The sequence below is a fragment of the Trichoderma evansii genome, assembly GCF_050947405.1.
Source record: "Trichoderma evansii strain SZMC 28006 chromosome Unknown GGI43scaffold_6, whole genome shotgun sequence".
NCBI lineage: Eukaryota > Fungi > Ascomycota > Sordariomycetes > Hypocreales > Hypocreaceae > Trichoderma > Trichoderma evansii.
In genome coordinates, this window is record NW_028145200.1 from 1005757 (window position 1) to 1019759 (window position 14003).

General features: G+C 47.2%; 4 protein-coding genes and 1 non-coding gene across 5 annotated transcripts; 1 reads left to right on the forward strand and 4 right to left on the reverse strand.

Moving 5' to 3' along the window:
• Window positions 1-554: 554 nt before the first annotated feature.
• Window positions 555-6174, reverse strand: GGI43DRAFT_334367 (clathrin heavy chain). Its single transcript, XM_083202016.1, has 4 exons — window positions 5875-6174; window positions 5417-5788; window positions 1125-5357; window positions 555-1065 (listed from the first exon to the last, which is right to left on the reverse strand). The coding sequence occupies exons 1-4, from the start codon at window positions 5959-5961 to the stop codon at window positions 694-696; spliced, it is 5064 nt and encodes a 1687-aa protein (XP_083062197.1). The 5' UTR covers window positions 5962-6174; the 3' UTR covers window positions 555-693.
• Window positions 6175-7333: 1159 nt separating this feature from the next.
• GGI43DRAFT_334429 (YwbE family protein) lies at window positions 7334-8132 on the reverse strand. Its single transcript, XM_083202018.1, has one exon. It carries the CDS (start codon window positions 8039-8041, stop codon window positions 7430-7432), a length of 612 nt encoding a protein of 203 aa, XP_083062198.1. The 5' UTR covers window positions 8042-8132; the 3' UTR covers window positions 7334-7429.
• Window positions 8133-9141: 1009 nt separating this feature from the next.
• On the forward strand, window positions 9142-9494 carry GGI43DRAFT_433203 (con-10 family general stress protein; the record flags this gene model as incomplete). Its single annotated transcript, XM_083209702.1, has 3 exons — window positions 9142-9192; window positions 9241-9328; window positions 9396-9494. Exons 1-3 carry the CDS (start codon window positions 9158-9160, stop codon window positions 9492-9494), a joined length of 222 nt encoding a protein of 73 aa, XP_083062199.1. The 5' UTR covers window positions 9142-9157.
• Window positions 9495-11050: 1556 nt separating this feature from the next.
• GGI43DRAFT_t84 lies at window positions 11051-11135 on the reverse strand. The gene has a single exon. It is a non-coding gene; the product is annotated as a tRNA-His (tRNA).
• A 577-nt stretch (window positions 11136-11712) lies between these two features.
• GGI43DRAFT_433205 (S8 family peptidase) lies at window positions 11713-13969 on the reverse strand (the record flags this gene model as incomplete). Its single annotated transcript, XM_083209703.1, has 5 exons — window positions 11713-12335; window positions 12401-12458; window positions 12531-12677; window positions 12745-13020; window positions 13883-13969. 5 exons carry the CDS (start codon window positions 13967-13969, stop codon window positions 11713-11715), a joined length of 1191 nt encoding a protein of 396 aa, XP_083062200.1.
• Between the last annotated feature and the right edge of the window lie 34 nt (window positions 13970-14003).

Sequence of the window (14003 nt, forward strand, 5' to 3'; positions counted from 1 at the left end):
TTTACTGCTGGACATGTGTAGATGTACCATGACTTATCAATGACTACAACTATGTTTGCTTTGCATGAACGCCATTTATATTGTAAATGTGCGTATTAACAAAATTGTATCTGGTCCGTCTTGGAAAGCTAGAACGATTGGTGCTTCACTCACTCATAAACTCATAACGCCAACCTTCATAATAACTCTACTTGTACAGATCTTCCAATTTACAAAGCTCACGTCACAATATCACAATAAATCGCACAAAGCCGGAATGAGAAATAACAAAAAGTTTAAATTGCCTATCATACAAATTCGCAGCCTAGCAAATTCCCATTCCGCGTCACTTCCGCCAAAATTCAGAAAAGAAAAAAGATTTTTTCTCATCCGCCACTCTAACTGCAAAGGAAAAAGAAGAAAAAAGAATCCGTGACTTATGAGACTCCGAGCCCGAGGTTCGTCGTCTCCTTCTAGACGATGAACTCTTTTTTTGTATCTCTAATCCATCATTATAGCTCGATGAAGGAGCCCCTTAAAAACAAAAAGCTCACGCGTCGTCATCATCAGTCCCATATTGCCCGTCTAGCTCTCCCACCATGCTTCGCTCGAACCTGGCTAGGCTGCGTTGCAGCCAGCTATGCCACAGCGAAAAGATTACGCATTATATGTTGGTACTAAGTATGGTGCGTTAACCCACACTGGCAATTGCATCTAGTAGTTGTAGCCAGTGGGCTGGGGCGCAAAACCAGTGGGTTGGGGGGCAAAGCCATTAGCTTGGCCATATTGCGCAGGAGGAGCGTTTCCGCCAGGTCCAGCGGTAATCATGAGTCTACCAGCACCCAGGATGGGTGTGTTATCCTCAGTCTTCTCTTGCTCCTTCTCCTTGGACTTGCGTGACTCGTTATCGGCCTTGAGCAGTGCGAGCTCCTTGGTCTGCTGGGAGAGCATGTTAATCATATACGGCATGGTGAAGTCATTGAGACCATTGCGCCATGAGAGCTCCAGGACAAGATCAGGTCGGATGAGATCATTGCAGGCATACAGCATGCCCGTGTAGCATTCACGGTGACCAATGTCAACAAACTAAGGTTTAAAGTTAGCATCATTACGGAATAAAATGGGTATCGGAAGTGGCAACATACGTATCTGAGAAGATCGTTAACAATGTCGTTCTTGGTGGAAATGGCAGCTGTTTCGATAGCATCCTTGTAGAGCTTGTCTTGCTTTGAAAGGGCAATTGACTTCTCCCAGCGCTTGTTCTTGCGGTAGATGCTAGCGGCAATTTGGCGGAAGAAGATCAGGTCATGCTTCTCCAGGCGACCAGCCAGCTCCATGGCATCGTAGTTGTCATAGTTCTGCACGGAGTCACGCAGGGTCTTGTAATCTTCCTCTTCAATCAGCAGATCGTTGACGGCCTCGTTGACAATGCGCTTGTTCTGAGTCTGGACATTCAGAAGGAAGGGCTTGATAAGCGGCAGACTGTCGTTCTTCTGGAACATCTTGACAACACGGTTAACATCGACACGAGTTGTAAGAGCAGCCAGCAGGTCAGTGAGCAGTGATGGGTGCTGCTCAACGTAGAACTTGATCGCACGGTAGTAGATCTCCAAGTTGGCAACCTTGACCACAATCTCCTTGAATTGCTGGTGGTCCCACGAGTTCTCGGGTCGCTCGATAACAGTCAGTGCAGCGTTATCAAACTCGTCATAGTGGTAGTAACAGAACACCAATTCAGGCCACAGATTCGCCTCCTCGCACGCACGGATCATCTTGGGCATGTTGACTCTGGACCAGAAGATCTTGATGTGCTCCATGAGACGCTCCGGGTGGTACTTGGACAGCGCGATACCCAACTCGGTGAACATGCCCATGTGAGCGCGCTCAAGACCCAGGCCCTGCTCAAGCAGGCTGATGAGCTCATCAAAGTATCCGTTGCGCTCATAATCCTTGACAAGCTCTTGAAGCTGCTCAGCATCGACAATCAAGTTGAGACCACAGATCTGGGCAAGTCTGAATTCCTTCTTCTCCACGCAGGCTTCGTGGACCTGCTTCCACACCTTGATGTTGTTTGCCTTGCGAGCACACTCAACGGCGGCTTGGTAGTCATCGAGATGCACCAGGGTGGTGGCCAATTTAGCCCAGTTGGAGATGCTTGTGTAAAAGATCTTGGATGCCTCGTACAGTCCCTCTTCGTAAGCCTTGTCACCGGATTCTTCAATGTTAGCCACATTAGTGGCACGCAGGAAGTCTTCCAGCTCCGAGAGCTGCTCGAGTCTGGCGTAGCAGAAGGCGAGGGCCGTGTCGATAACAGGCTCGCGAAGGGTCTTGCGGGCCATGCGGAGATACTTGACAAGGTCTTCGTTCTTTCCAGCATGAGTGGCAATCTCAATCACCTCAGCATAGTTGGAAGGATCCTCAGCCTTGATGTATGACTCGATACCATCAGTGATGCGAAGACCATCCAGCTGAGCCTTGGCAACCTTGCTCCAGACCTCGGGAAGGTCAACCTCCTCAGCATATGCCTGGGCCCGGTCAATGCTGACAACATGCTCAACAAGAACGTTGACAGCAGCAGACTTGTTGTCGGCCTTCTTGTAAATCTCAAAGGCTTCCTCAAAGAGACCAACGTCGATACAGGCGGTAGCGATTTCATCAGCGTTGTACTCGTTCAGCTTATGGATATAGTCCATCACGCGGGCCTTGTCTGCCTTGGCAGCAGTAAACATGAGCAAGTTTTGCAAGTTCTGGTTATCGCTGAAAGGAGAAGGCTCAAGAACAATCTTCTCCAAAAGCTCAATAAGCTCCAGAGGTAGGTCATTCTCCAAAAAGCAAGAAACAGCAACAGAGACCTTGGCTGGGTCGGTAGACTCGGGGACAGCAGTTGCGGTGACCTGGTCAACAACAGATCGTCTGTGGATGTTGTTCTCGCTGAGGACAAAGCGCCAGAGCTCAGTGTCTTCTCGCTCCAGGAGGTATCGAGCCTGAGCTCTGTACATGGAGTTTTCGTTGGTGATGTTGACAAGCTCCAGATCATTCTGACCCTTGGAGTAGGCAATGTACGCCAGGTTAGGATCTCGCTTCTCGCAGTATTTACCGACAACAAGGGTGTCATATTGATCGTTCTCCTTGAGGAATTTCTCGGGGTTGTTGTTGGAGTCGATGTAGATCTTGGCCAGAGCATTGTAGACAGCTTGCTGCTGGTTACCAGCCTGAAGAGTGGCCTCAAGGAAGGGCAGCAGAAGCTTCAAGCGGTTTCGAGTCTCGACCTCAGACACAAGCTGGTCAATGTTAATCTGCTGAGCATCAACGGTCGTGAGGAGCTGCTTGATGATGCTCTCTTCGCAGTCAACATCGAGCAAGCCACCAATGACGGCGGGGGTTCGAGATGGGTTGACCCGCTGAACATAGGCTTCGATGGCCTGGAATTGCTGGTTCTGGTAGAGGAACAGGATCAAATCATGTACAAAGTTGAAGCGATCGCACACGATGATGAGAGGCAGCTGCTCAGGCAGCTTGGCTTCCTTCAAAAAGTTCTTCACCTTCTCAGGGTTGTAGTGGGTGCTGTCACGGCAGATACGCTCAACTTCGTTAAACTGGCCCATTTTGGTAGCAGCTTCAATGTACTTGAAGTGTACATCAGGATCCTCGGAAAGATTGACAATGCTACCGAGGTAGTAGAAAAGACCCTCGAATGTCTTGTACTTCTCGAATAAATCGATCAAGCGGACAGCTCCAAGAAGCTCGGAGTATTTGGTGGCGATGTTCACAACCGACTGCAAGTTTTGGCGAATGTTGTGCTTCATCATAGCATCAAGGCAATCAAGAGACTGCTCGACAGACAGCTTACCGAAGAAGGTGGACAGCCACTCGGGGTTGAAGTTGGGAGCGCCAGGGATGTTGACGATGACGCGCTTGACAGCCTCAGGATCTTCGTACAGCTCCAGGGCCTTTTGAGCCAGGCCAGCCTGTTCGCACAGCTGAGCAATTCGGGCCTTGTCGAAGTGTGTGAACATGTCGTTACCGAGGATGGCCTCGGCAACTTGAGGGGCGTGCATCAGGTTCATCTCCAGGAGTCGGGTCTGGAGACGAGCGTGCTCAGGCTTGTTCTCTTTGAGGGCATCAAGCAGGAAGGCAGTAGCCTGTTGAACCATACCCTGAGACTGGAAGATGTCGCAAACGCGCTCCAGATCAATCAGAGGGCCCTGCTCGTTGTTCGCGAGAGCAGTGGCAAACTCAGTTCCCTTGTCGGGGTTGGTACGAATGATGTGCTGGAGAAGCTGGATGTAGTCGGGCTGGTGTCCTGTTTGAGCAGCATATGGCAGAATCTTTTCGAATTGGCCAGTCTCGGCAAATCCAGCAATAACCTTGTTGGGGACGTTGGCCTGAAGGTAGATGCTCAGTGCCAGGTTGACGTCGTACGGTCGCACCATGTCACCAAGCGACTCAGAGCAGTCCAGCTTGCCCTCCTTGAACCATTTCTCCAAAAGGTGCTTTCGGTTCTGCTGCAGGACAGGCTGAGCGAGCTCAAGAGTTTCATATCGATTCAGCGAACCCTTGTCAAGCAACATTCCGAAGTACTGCAGTGTAATAGCCATCTGACCAGGCTGGCTAGGCAGGCGCTTGAATTTCTCGATCGTCTCGGTCGTACGTAAAAAGCCACGGGGCGAGCCGGCGGCGACCTTGGCAGCTTCGAGGTAGTTTCCGCTGTTGAAAAGCTGGTCAAACTGCTTTGCGTAGAGATTATCCGCACCGGGGAGGCCAGCTCTTGACGCCAGCTTGATGGCAATCTCTGTGTTAGCGGGATTCTCAAGCAGGTAGGGGATAATCGTTGAATCATCGATGGTGACGAAGAGGACCTGGCCCTTGCGGTTGATACCAACAAGACCCGAAGAGTCATCGTCAGCGCAGCTCGTGAAGATGGTCTCGCTAGAGATACGGTTGATGAAGATGGATGAGCCCGTCTCGAGATCGTACAAGTGGATGAAACCGTACTTGGTGACCATGAAGATGACGCCATACTTTTGCGAGACTTGCAGGGCGACGGGGAAGTCATTGGTTGCCTCAGGCGGGAAGAAGATATCGACAGCCTTCTTCTGGAAGACTGGGTTCGAATCTGGGTGGTCGACCTCGACAATGTGCAGCTTGGCACCAGTGGCGGTTCGCACAGCGAAGCTGAAGATCTTGGTGTCCTGAGGGGCACCATCCAGTCTCAAAGTGCCGAAGCCAGCGGCATGACCCTCAATGGCCTGGCTGATGCCTCGGTCCTTGGAGTACAGCTGCATGGCACCAACCACACGGCCCTGCTGGGACGAGATGCCGACCACAACCATCCACTTTCCATCAGTGTTAACTCGGTAGTTGATGATTTGGCAGCCCTGTTGCAGTAGCAAGTTAGTGGGGGGAGTAATACGGCACATAAGGTAAATTGACGCACGTTGAGGTTAGCATTGCGCTCAAAGACCTTGACAGGCGCATCTTGAGAAGCGTCGTAGACGTCCCAGTGGTAGACGCTGCTGGTTGTGATGAGGCCTAGAGTGGATTCGCTGATCCACTTCCAGAACTGAACATCCTCGTTCATTGTGCAGGACTTGAGCTTCTTCTTCTGCTCGAGGTCGAAGATCTGAAGAGTCCTGGACTGGGCCTTTAGAGCAATGATTTGTTTGTTCCAGTGCATGACGGCACTGTCGGCCTTGATAGGCCTGCGTGTTACGTGGTTGCCATTCTTGAGCTCAACAATGACAACTTCGGGCTGGGCGGCTTCGTTCTTCTTTTCCCGAATGCAAACGAACGAGTCTGACTCTAGTGTCTGTTTGTTTCCAAACGCGCGTACAGGTTAGCATACTGGTTTTTGTTGCTTTTTCATTCTGTGATACGCCGGAAAGAGCCACTTACGCAGGAGTTGAAGCCGATGGATTGCGTGTCCACGCCCAGGCTGCTGAGCTGGACCAGCTCCTGGAACTTGATGGGTAAAGGCGCCATTGCGCCAGAGTAACCAACAATAAGATAATATGGGCCGTCGTCGACTCGATACTCCTAGGGCAGCCGCCTATCGAAATTGCCGCGGCTCACAATATCGGTGTTGAGATTAGGTAGAGCTAGCTTCAGGCTCGAGGGGCGGAGGACGAGGCCGTCAACAGCTTCCATGCGCCAAAGCGGCACGAGACGAAGAACTAAGTAAAACGAGAAAAAGGATCGAAAGGAAGAAAAGAAACGCGGCGGCAGGCGAGTCGCGATGAGGGCCTTGCCGATGAGGAGATGCTGGGAGGGTTGATTGGCGAAAGAGGAGATCTGGTTGGAGAGTTAAGGAGAAGTGGCAGGTCACCTTGCAGGCTAGGCTATGCTGGCTATCTGAGCGGCATTGAGTGCTAGGAGCAACAGCCCACTAGAGCAAGGTGGCAGGACTGATTACGTGGAGAGCGAGGAGCCGGCGCAGCCAATCGCAAGGCGCGGGTTTAGGAAAATCCGGTCCCAGGCCGCGCTAAGCCACGCGTGAATGGGCGTTTGGAACAAACAAAGGAACAAAGGCACAGCAGACCCTGGGACGATGCATGCAATTGCGCCGCCATGAGGGCTATTCAAGACAAAATAAGGGTGTATTGTGCTTTAATACGTAGTGTTTATCGTAATTATCTACTCTATGTTTAGTCTTTTGCCTTTGTCGAGGAGCCCAAGCGCTGCTCCTAAACTTGTACTTGGCCCGTATTGTCTGCTTGCTCCCGCGGTACATACAGCTAGGTACTTCGTAATACTGCCTAGCTCCCCAATTTCTTCTACGGCAAGCCTAAAACATCAATAGTCAAGTCAGCAGCTAACGGGTGCAATTTCACGGTGCGGTGCACAGCTTCCTTTACCAGAAAACTACTTTTCTCTGACCCGGTAGCTACCTTTTCAGTGGTGTTTCCTCCCAGACGCAAATAGCAACAACCTCACATTCCTGAGCATTCATCGCCAGGGGCTAATAATTGTGTGAATATCGCTATTTACGACGTGCCCAGCAAAGAACTGGAGCTGGGCTGGTTTCACTTGCTTCGCCCTTGCTTGTCCAGCCTGCTAAAATTACGGGCACCCCGGCCCCCGTTTTGCCGGCTTTTTCGGGACGCCCTGGAGACTGAGATTGAGATCATGCATGCAAGGCTGCGGATACCTGGTTCAATGCGAACCGAAAATGCATGCAATCGCCTGCGAGGGATCAAGGGTAGGTGTGAATGCGAACTCAAGTCAGCCGCCATCCTGGTTCGTTTAAATCGCTTCGTCATTCCATCTCTGTACTCGTGCACAGCCAAAAATAGCTGCACTGGGAAAAAGAGAATAAAATCATCAACTTCTAAACGCCTTTAGCGCCGTACTTGTAGCTTTCCAGTAGGTATCTGTACACATATATCCAGCATGCGTGAGGTATGTCCTAGCCATTCCAAAAATAAAAAATGACATCTCGAAATGCGTTCCTCTAACTCAAGTGCTCTCGATCGAGATGATGTGTAACAGCAGCCTCATCACCCTCGAATGCCTCGCAAATTGGGCAGATAATGATGTCCTCAATAATGCGAGCGCCTCCATCTTCGCCTGAAGATGTATTGGCCGCGGGCTCATCCAAAGCCGGCATATAATCTGCCAAGCTCCTCGGGGGCGGTCCTTCCAGATAGTCAAAATCTTCGTCGTTTCTGATATCAGTGTATCGGCTACTGAATCGCGAGCTCGAGGCATTGGAAGCCATAGCCGTCCCGGTTGATGGCTCGGAGGAGCCGTCATCAAGTCTCTGCACCCTGCCGACTTGACCATTGCGCAGCCGGACTTTGATCCCACGCGGGTGGTCTCCAGAAGTGAGGACATCTTGCACGATGCCCTGAGTTTCTTGGCCCGTCGGCTGATCTTCTTTTAAAATAATGAAAACAGCAGCACCAGCCACAACCTGTCTGGAGGTCGGGACGATGCCGGCAGCTTGTTGGGGTGTTCCAGGGGCTCGACGTCCCAAGTTGGACGATCCTCCTCGGCCTCTTCCTCTTCCCCGGGACTCGTTTTGCCCCGAGGGTCGAGGCTGGCGGTTGCGAGGCCTGTTCATAGCCCAGGGTCTTATATCCAAGAATTTCTTTAACAAATGAGAAGAAAATGGCTGCCATAATGAACGGTGCTAGTGTACATGTAATGCAACGCCAGTATTAGTCAGCGTTTATCCACATTAGTGTCATCGCATCGTAATGTGAATCCAGGAGCAGTTGCAAAAGCATTATATTCACAAGTAGTAAAATTAACATATCCTACTAAAGTGCTATAGGATGTATCAATGCTCAATTGTAGGAGCTGGCAGATGCATCTTCACCACGAGTACGTTGTACTAGTTACCAATGCTCTGCTCGCCTCATTACCCTACAACTCAAATGGCCGCGCCGAGTCGTCGATAGACGCCATTTCTCTGCCTTTTCGAGAATCTAATGATGTAAATATCCATAGAGTGGACAATAAAACATGTGATATTTGCTCCTGAGATTGCCGTGGTACCGTTTTGCGATATAAATCGGAGAAATTATTCCAGAAACTGACATCAATCGTTTGCAATGCGCAAAGTTTAGTGTTATATGTCACATGAAAACATTACTCCTTTGCATGGCGTCATTTATACAAGCAATTTGAGTCTGTGGCTAATTACATCGATCTTAAAGTTTAAACTAAGGTGGGCTACCAGGAACATGTATCTGCATGCACTTTTATAGAAGCTGCGTTAATAAAGCAGTAAATTATTGCAAAGGAATCGCTCTGGCCGAGGTGGAGCAATTAACGTATTGACTGATCGCGCGTACCTAGACGTGGCAACTACGATCGTCTTCATGCTTACAACATCGAAATTCTTCTACATTTTTCCTTATTCCACGTCATAATGTCGAATATCTGGCCGTCATAGAATAAGACGGATTTGAAATGAAGTGAGCGTTGATCGGTAGTGTACACAAGAGAGTGACCTTAGACGCTACGTAGAGCAGTTGATGACGACAACTACTTGGCTGTAAATTTATAAACGGGAAATAAAGAAAAGACATAAAAGAAAATATCAATAAGAGATTGAAACATAAATATCTTGATTTGATTCCAGCAATTTCCCATTCTGCAAACGCACATTCTATAGATTTCGTCAGAGCATTTACTACGATCTCCAGCAGCAAACCAAGCTTGATAATTCATCATGGCAGATAATAACCCCGGCAATTTTGCTAACCGGTATGGCCTCCTAGAGCAATTTTAGATCTTGCAGCTGACCATCAAAAGACCCAAAGAAGAGGTTCAAAATATTGCTTCCAAGGGCGGACAGGCCAGCCACAGCGGCGGCTTCGCTTCCATGGATGCTGATAAGCAGGTCAGTTATTACACGTCATCATAGAATTACATATATTATACGTACTAACTTTTACATAACAAAATAGCGCGAAATAGCTTCTCAAGGAGGAAAAGCCTCGGGAGGATCTTTTGAACCTGGCAGCGAGAAAGCTCGCGAGGCGGGCCGCAAGGGTGGCTCTCAGTAAAGCTGGGAATTCACATATATTGTTGGATATTTACGTCCGGCGATTCACTCCTTAGTACATAGTACAATATACTTGGAAATTTATGCCACACGATATCATGAAAGTAGTGTTGGCTCCATCTCCAGGCAATACTGATATTATCTATTACAGCTAATAGTGACAAGCCAGCAATCACTCTGCATACTGCGCCAAGTTGTCAAAGTATCGCGTTATTCTAAACCTACCTAGCACTTGTGTAAATATAACAGCAAAATCCGATCAGCCGATATAAATCTAGCCGACTATTGTCTATCCCTTGGAATGCCTCCTCTTCATAGGTGATACGTCATGATGATTAGTCTGATTCCTATAACCGTGAGTAATAGTACTGAATGAAAAGTATCTCACCTGACGCGAAAATAAAATATCATGGCGATCTCATAAATAACCTTATTATATAGCCCATATATTGTCTTACCATAATGCGAGCTTTGAGTACCTATTGGTATATGATATAATTGAAAGATGTGAGATATGTCTAAGACATAAGCTATCATAATCCACCTTTATATCTTATTCTCTCTAGTTAACAATTACAGGCTACTATATTCCATGGATAGTAAGCCAGCAGATCTTCTTCTCATAGAGACATTATATCATATATGTCGAGAGTAAAATAGCAAATCTTCTTCTCATAGAGGCATGAGAGTATCGTCATTTGAAACTTTGCCTGAGTCAACATCATTAGTCTTTCGTAATGCATCAATAATTTGAAATAGGTTCCCCGTAAATAACCATTGTATTTTCGTCTATAAATTGAACGATTTCTGCCCCCGACAATGCCAGAAACTCATCAAGCTTCTTAAATCTTCCAACTTCTATTACAGCAAATTGTCGAAATTTCACCAAGCTTCAATATAACCTTTACAATGCGCTCTTTAGCCTTTATCATCACCCTCAGGTAAGCTCACAGCTAGTTATATATGCAAGTCAATCTATAATACTAACATCACTAGTGTTTCAACCTACGGGTTGTCACTACTGGAAAGTCGTCTTAATCTATTTTCTTTGTGCTAATCACATCGTAGGATGCATGGCAAGAAACAATCCCTGGGCGGGAAAAAACCCTTGTGAGGCGGTCGGCGGTACCTGCAGCGACGACCCGGGGTTTTGCAGCGGCAAGTATGACAAAGGTCTCGGCCTTCCATCCAGCCCCGTAATAAGTGCGGAGGATCTCGATTTTAACTGCTGTTGGAAGGCGGGTGCTCCCAATTAAAGTTCCATTGAATGACAGGCACATATAGGTGTATGGAGTGGCCGCACGCGGAGGATAGTCCTATGTAGTTGGATTGAAACTGAGATTGACATATATCTAAGTAAAGCGGAGAAATAAGGTGAAATATTGTAAACAGTGCCGTCGTATATCATTCATTTGATAGAATATGCGTGCATACCTATGTACATGTACTCTGCTGTAGTTTGGGTGCGATTCTTCTAAGCCGCCCAGACGTCACGCTGAGTTCTACGCCAAGTCATCACTGCTTGCCACCAAAAAAGTATAAAAAAACATGTTCTTGTGCCATTACGAGGAGTCGAACCTCGGTCTTCAGTGGTTTGTAGAAATTCCACAAACTGATGTCTTAACCGTTGGACCATAATAGCTAGCACTTGAATTAGTGGTCTGCTGGTAAGAAGATTACCTAATACAGGTATGCCCCATGCAGTTGTAACCTGAGTCAAGGATACATGTACTAAGCTTACAAGCATCTTATAACATAATGGCTACATGGATGTATCCTTACAGAATCTATAGTATCTATAGTCCCTAAAAAGAATGTTTGTCTGCGAGGAGAAGCAATTGGATTTATACAATATTGTCTATTGATGACTGACCTCCACAGCTGCTGTGTGAACTACTTGACTATCACGGCTTTTGGGATATTTTCTTACGCCCAGATTTGATACAAAGAAAAGAAATACTGAATTGGCGCTTGATGGACAGGATAGCAGACATATAAAAATTCGACCAAATGCTTGTGGCGAAATGAATTGTAGTGGATGGAATTATTCTAGCGTAAACTCTTACAGAGAATAGGGAGTACAGATTAAGCACTCGTGAAATATATACCCGTAATAGTAATTCATGCTGTAGCTTTGAGAAGCGTCTTTAAACATCTTCAGCTCAAGAACATCTCTACCGGCCGATCCGTATATCGGATGGGCCATTCTCCTGTATTTCTTATTTACCCCCTCTTTTATTGACTGGTTCATGCCTTTCAACCCGAAGGATTGCCGTTGAAAGCAATAGCGTTAATGGTGCCAGATGGAACATTGGAAAGGAGGTCATGTCCAGAAAGCTCTTGAATACGCGAGCAAAGCGCCGCGGGGAATCGGGGCCCTCCAGCGCTAAGAGATAAGCTCCAAGGCCAGTAATATGGGGGGCAGCCATTGAAGTGCCCCAGAGGACTTCGGTTGTATTGTCAAGCCAAGTAGAGAGGACGTCCTGTCCGGGGGCAAAGATGTCCAAGACAGCGCCGTAGTTGGACCAGTCAACTCGAGCATCAGTCGAGTTTGTTCCACCGACAGTACAGACGGTGGGCTCAGAGGCAGGAGAGACATTAGCAGCATCTACACCACTGTTACCAGCAGCGACAGACAAGAAGAGACCAAAAGAGACCAAAGAAGCGGCGGCTTGATTACTAGAATTGGAAAAGGTATTGACACCAAAAGACATGTTGACGACGGTGCCGTAGGGACAGCTGAGGGTCTGAGTGTCACTGGCAACATATTCCATGCCAGCAATGGTATCGGAGGTTGAGCCCGCTCCATCGTCATAAAGAACCTTGCACCAAATATCAGAGTCTTTTTTGCAATACCGTCTGAAACACTGCCAATAGTGCCTGGGATATGGGTGCCGTGACCGTTACCGTCTGTGTCCTCGCCTGGAACAAAGCTCTTAAGAAGCGTGGCGCGGCCTTCAAATTCCTATAATCAGTATCTTTGTTAGCTGCTACCAATACTTGATATCTTTCATCTTTAAAATGTTATTCTGCTTACGGGGTTAGTAGCATCAACACCAGTATCAATGACGTAGGTGGTACTCCCAAGAGCAATATGAGAAACGCGGCCTAAGCCCCAAGGGGCATCGGTCTGTGAGACGAACGCATTTACCCTGACAACAGCATCTCGCTCAATATATTCAACCTATAAAGAAATTTGCTAAGTCCATATGCAACTGATGTTCAGACCTGTGGAGAATTTTTAGACTTACATCAGGGTGGCTGCGAAGAAGATCAATTGTAGATTGGTCGAACTTTCCAGCGAAGCCGCGGAAGACATGTTGAAAGACGTGGTGGGCTTCAGATGTAATGCTAGTAATAGCTTCATCAATAGTGTGGGGGGAGCTGCCTTCTTTAAACTTGACAATATACTGATCGGCGATGAGATCCTGCTCTTTGGCTGTCGCGATGAGAGGAGCAAGCCCTGCCCGTTTCTCAGCGGCTGGGGTAGCCAGCACTACAGGGAGAAAGAAAGGAAAACTGATAATCTTATCATTAAGAATGAATAAAAACTTCGTTTTCCGAAAAGATGAGATTATAGAGCTATTTAAAGGCCGACGATAATTGATCTGGAATTTGAACTAAAGATCTCCGAATAGCAAGGCCCGGGGTGATGCCAAGACTAAAAGAATATAGATGTTCAAGCTTATTTATAGGTCTCACGAGCTAAAGATGCTGACGATGGATCTAGTATGGAACTCCATGTATGTTGTAGCACAAGATCGGAGATATAACCTCATTTCTTTTAGCTTCCTCGTTGGGACAGTCTGTACCAGCAACCTATTTTCAAGCTTCACACTAGAATTTGACGCTGGTCTACCAATGTGGGCTAATAGATAAGGTTCTTTTAGAAATTTCCCGCTAAATATGTTTCTTTATACTCACGAAGCCGAGAAAGGGCGATTTTGTTACAATCTTTTCGTTGGAGATATAGCAACATGATAAGTGTTGGACACTAAGGTTCCTACTCTAAAAACCATGGTGGTGATGATGTGACTTTAAAGTATATCGTAATCTCTGACATATCAAGAAACTAGCTGCAAATGGATAAAGATGTACGACTTTGGCTTTCCTCAGTTTTTCATGTTTACGCCAACACCTTTTAGGTGTACAATGCATCTGAAAATAGAAACGAAGTGTGGCCCCTGCATACTTATTTACTTCGTATACCACCCAAAACCAAAATGAGCCTTTGAGAGAATACATAATTGGAGAAGATCATAATTGCAGTTAGTATACTTTCACCTTTTCATTGTAATCCAGTGGCACATATGGCATATTCCAGCGAGAATCTTTATGTACTGATATATATGCATGCATATTACTACGACAATTCCTCCAGTAATTTACGTCGGCATCTTTGAGTGACATCTGTCGATCCCAGATACTATTTTCCCGAACAGACTGAACTTGAAGAGTTAGTAATCTCCTAGCCATGGCTCATAGCGTATCAGCAAAAACATTAAAGTAA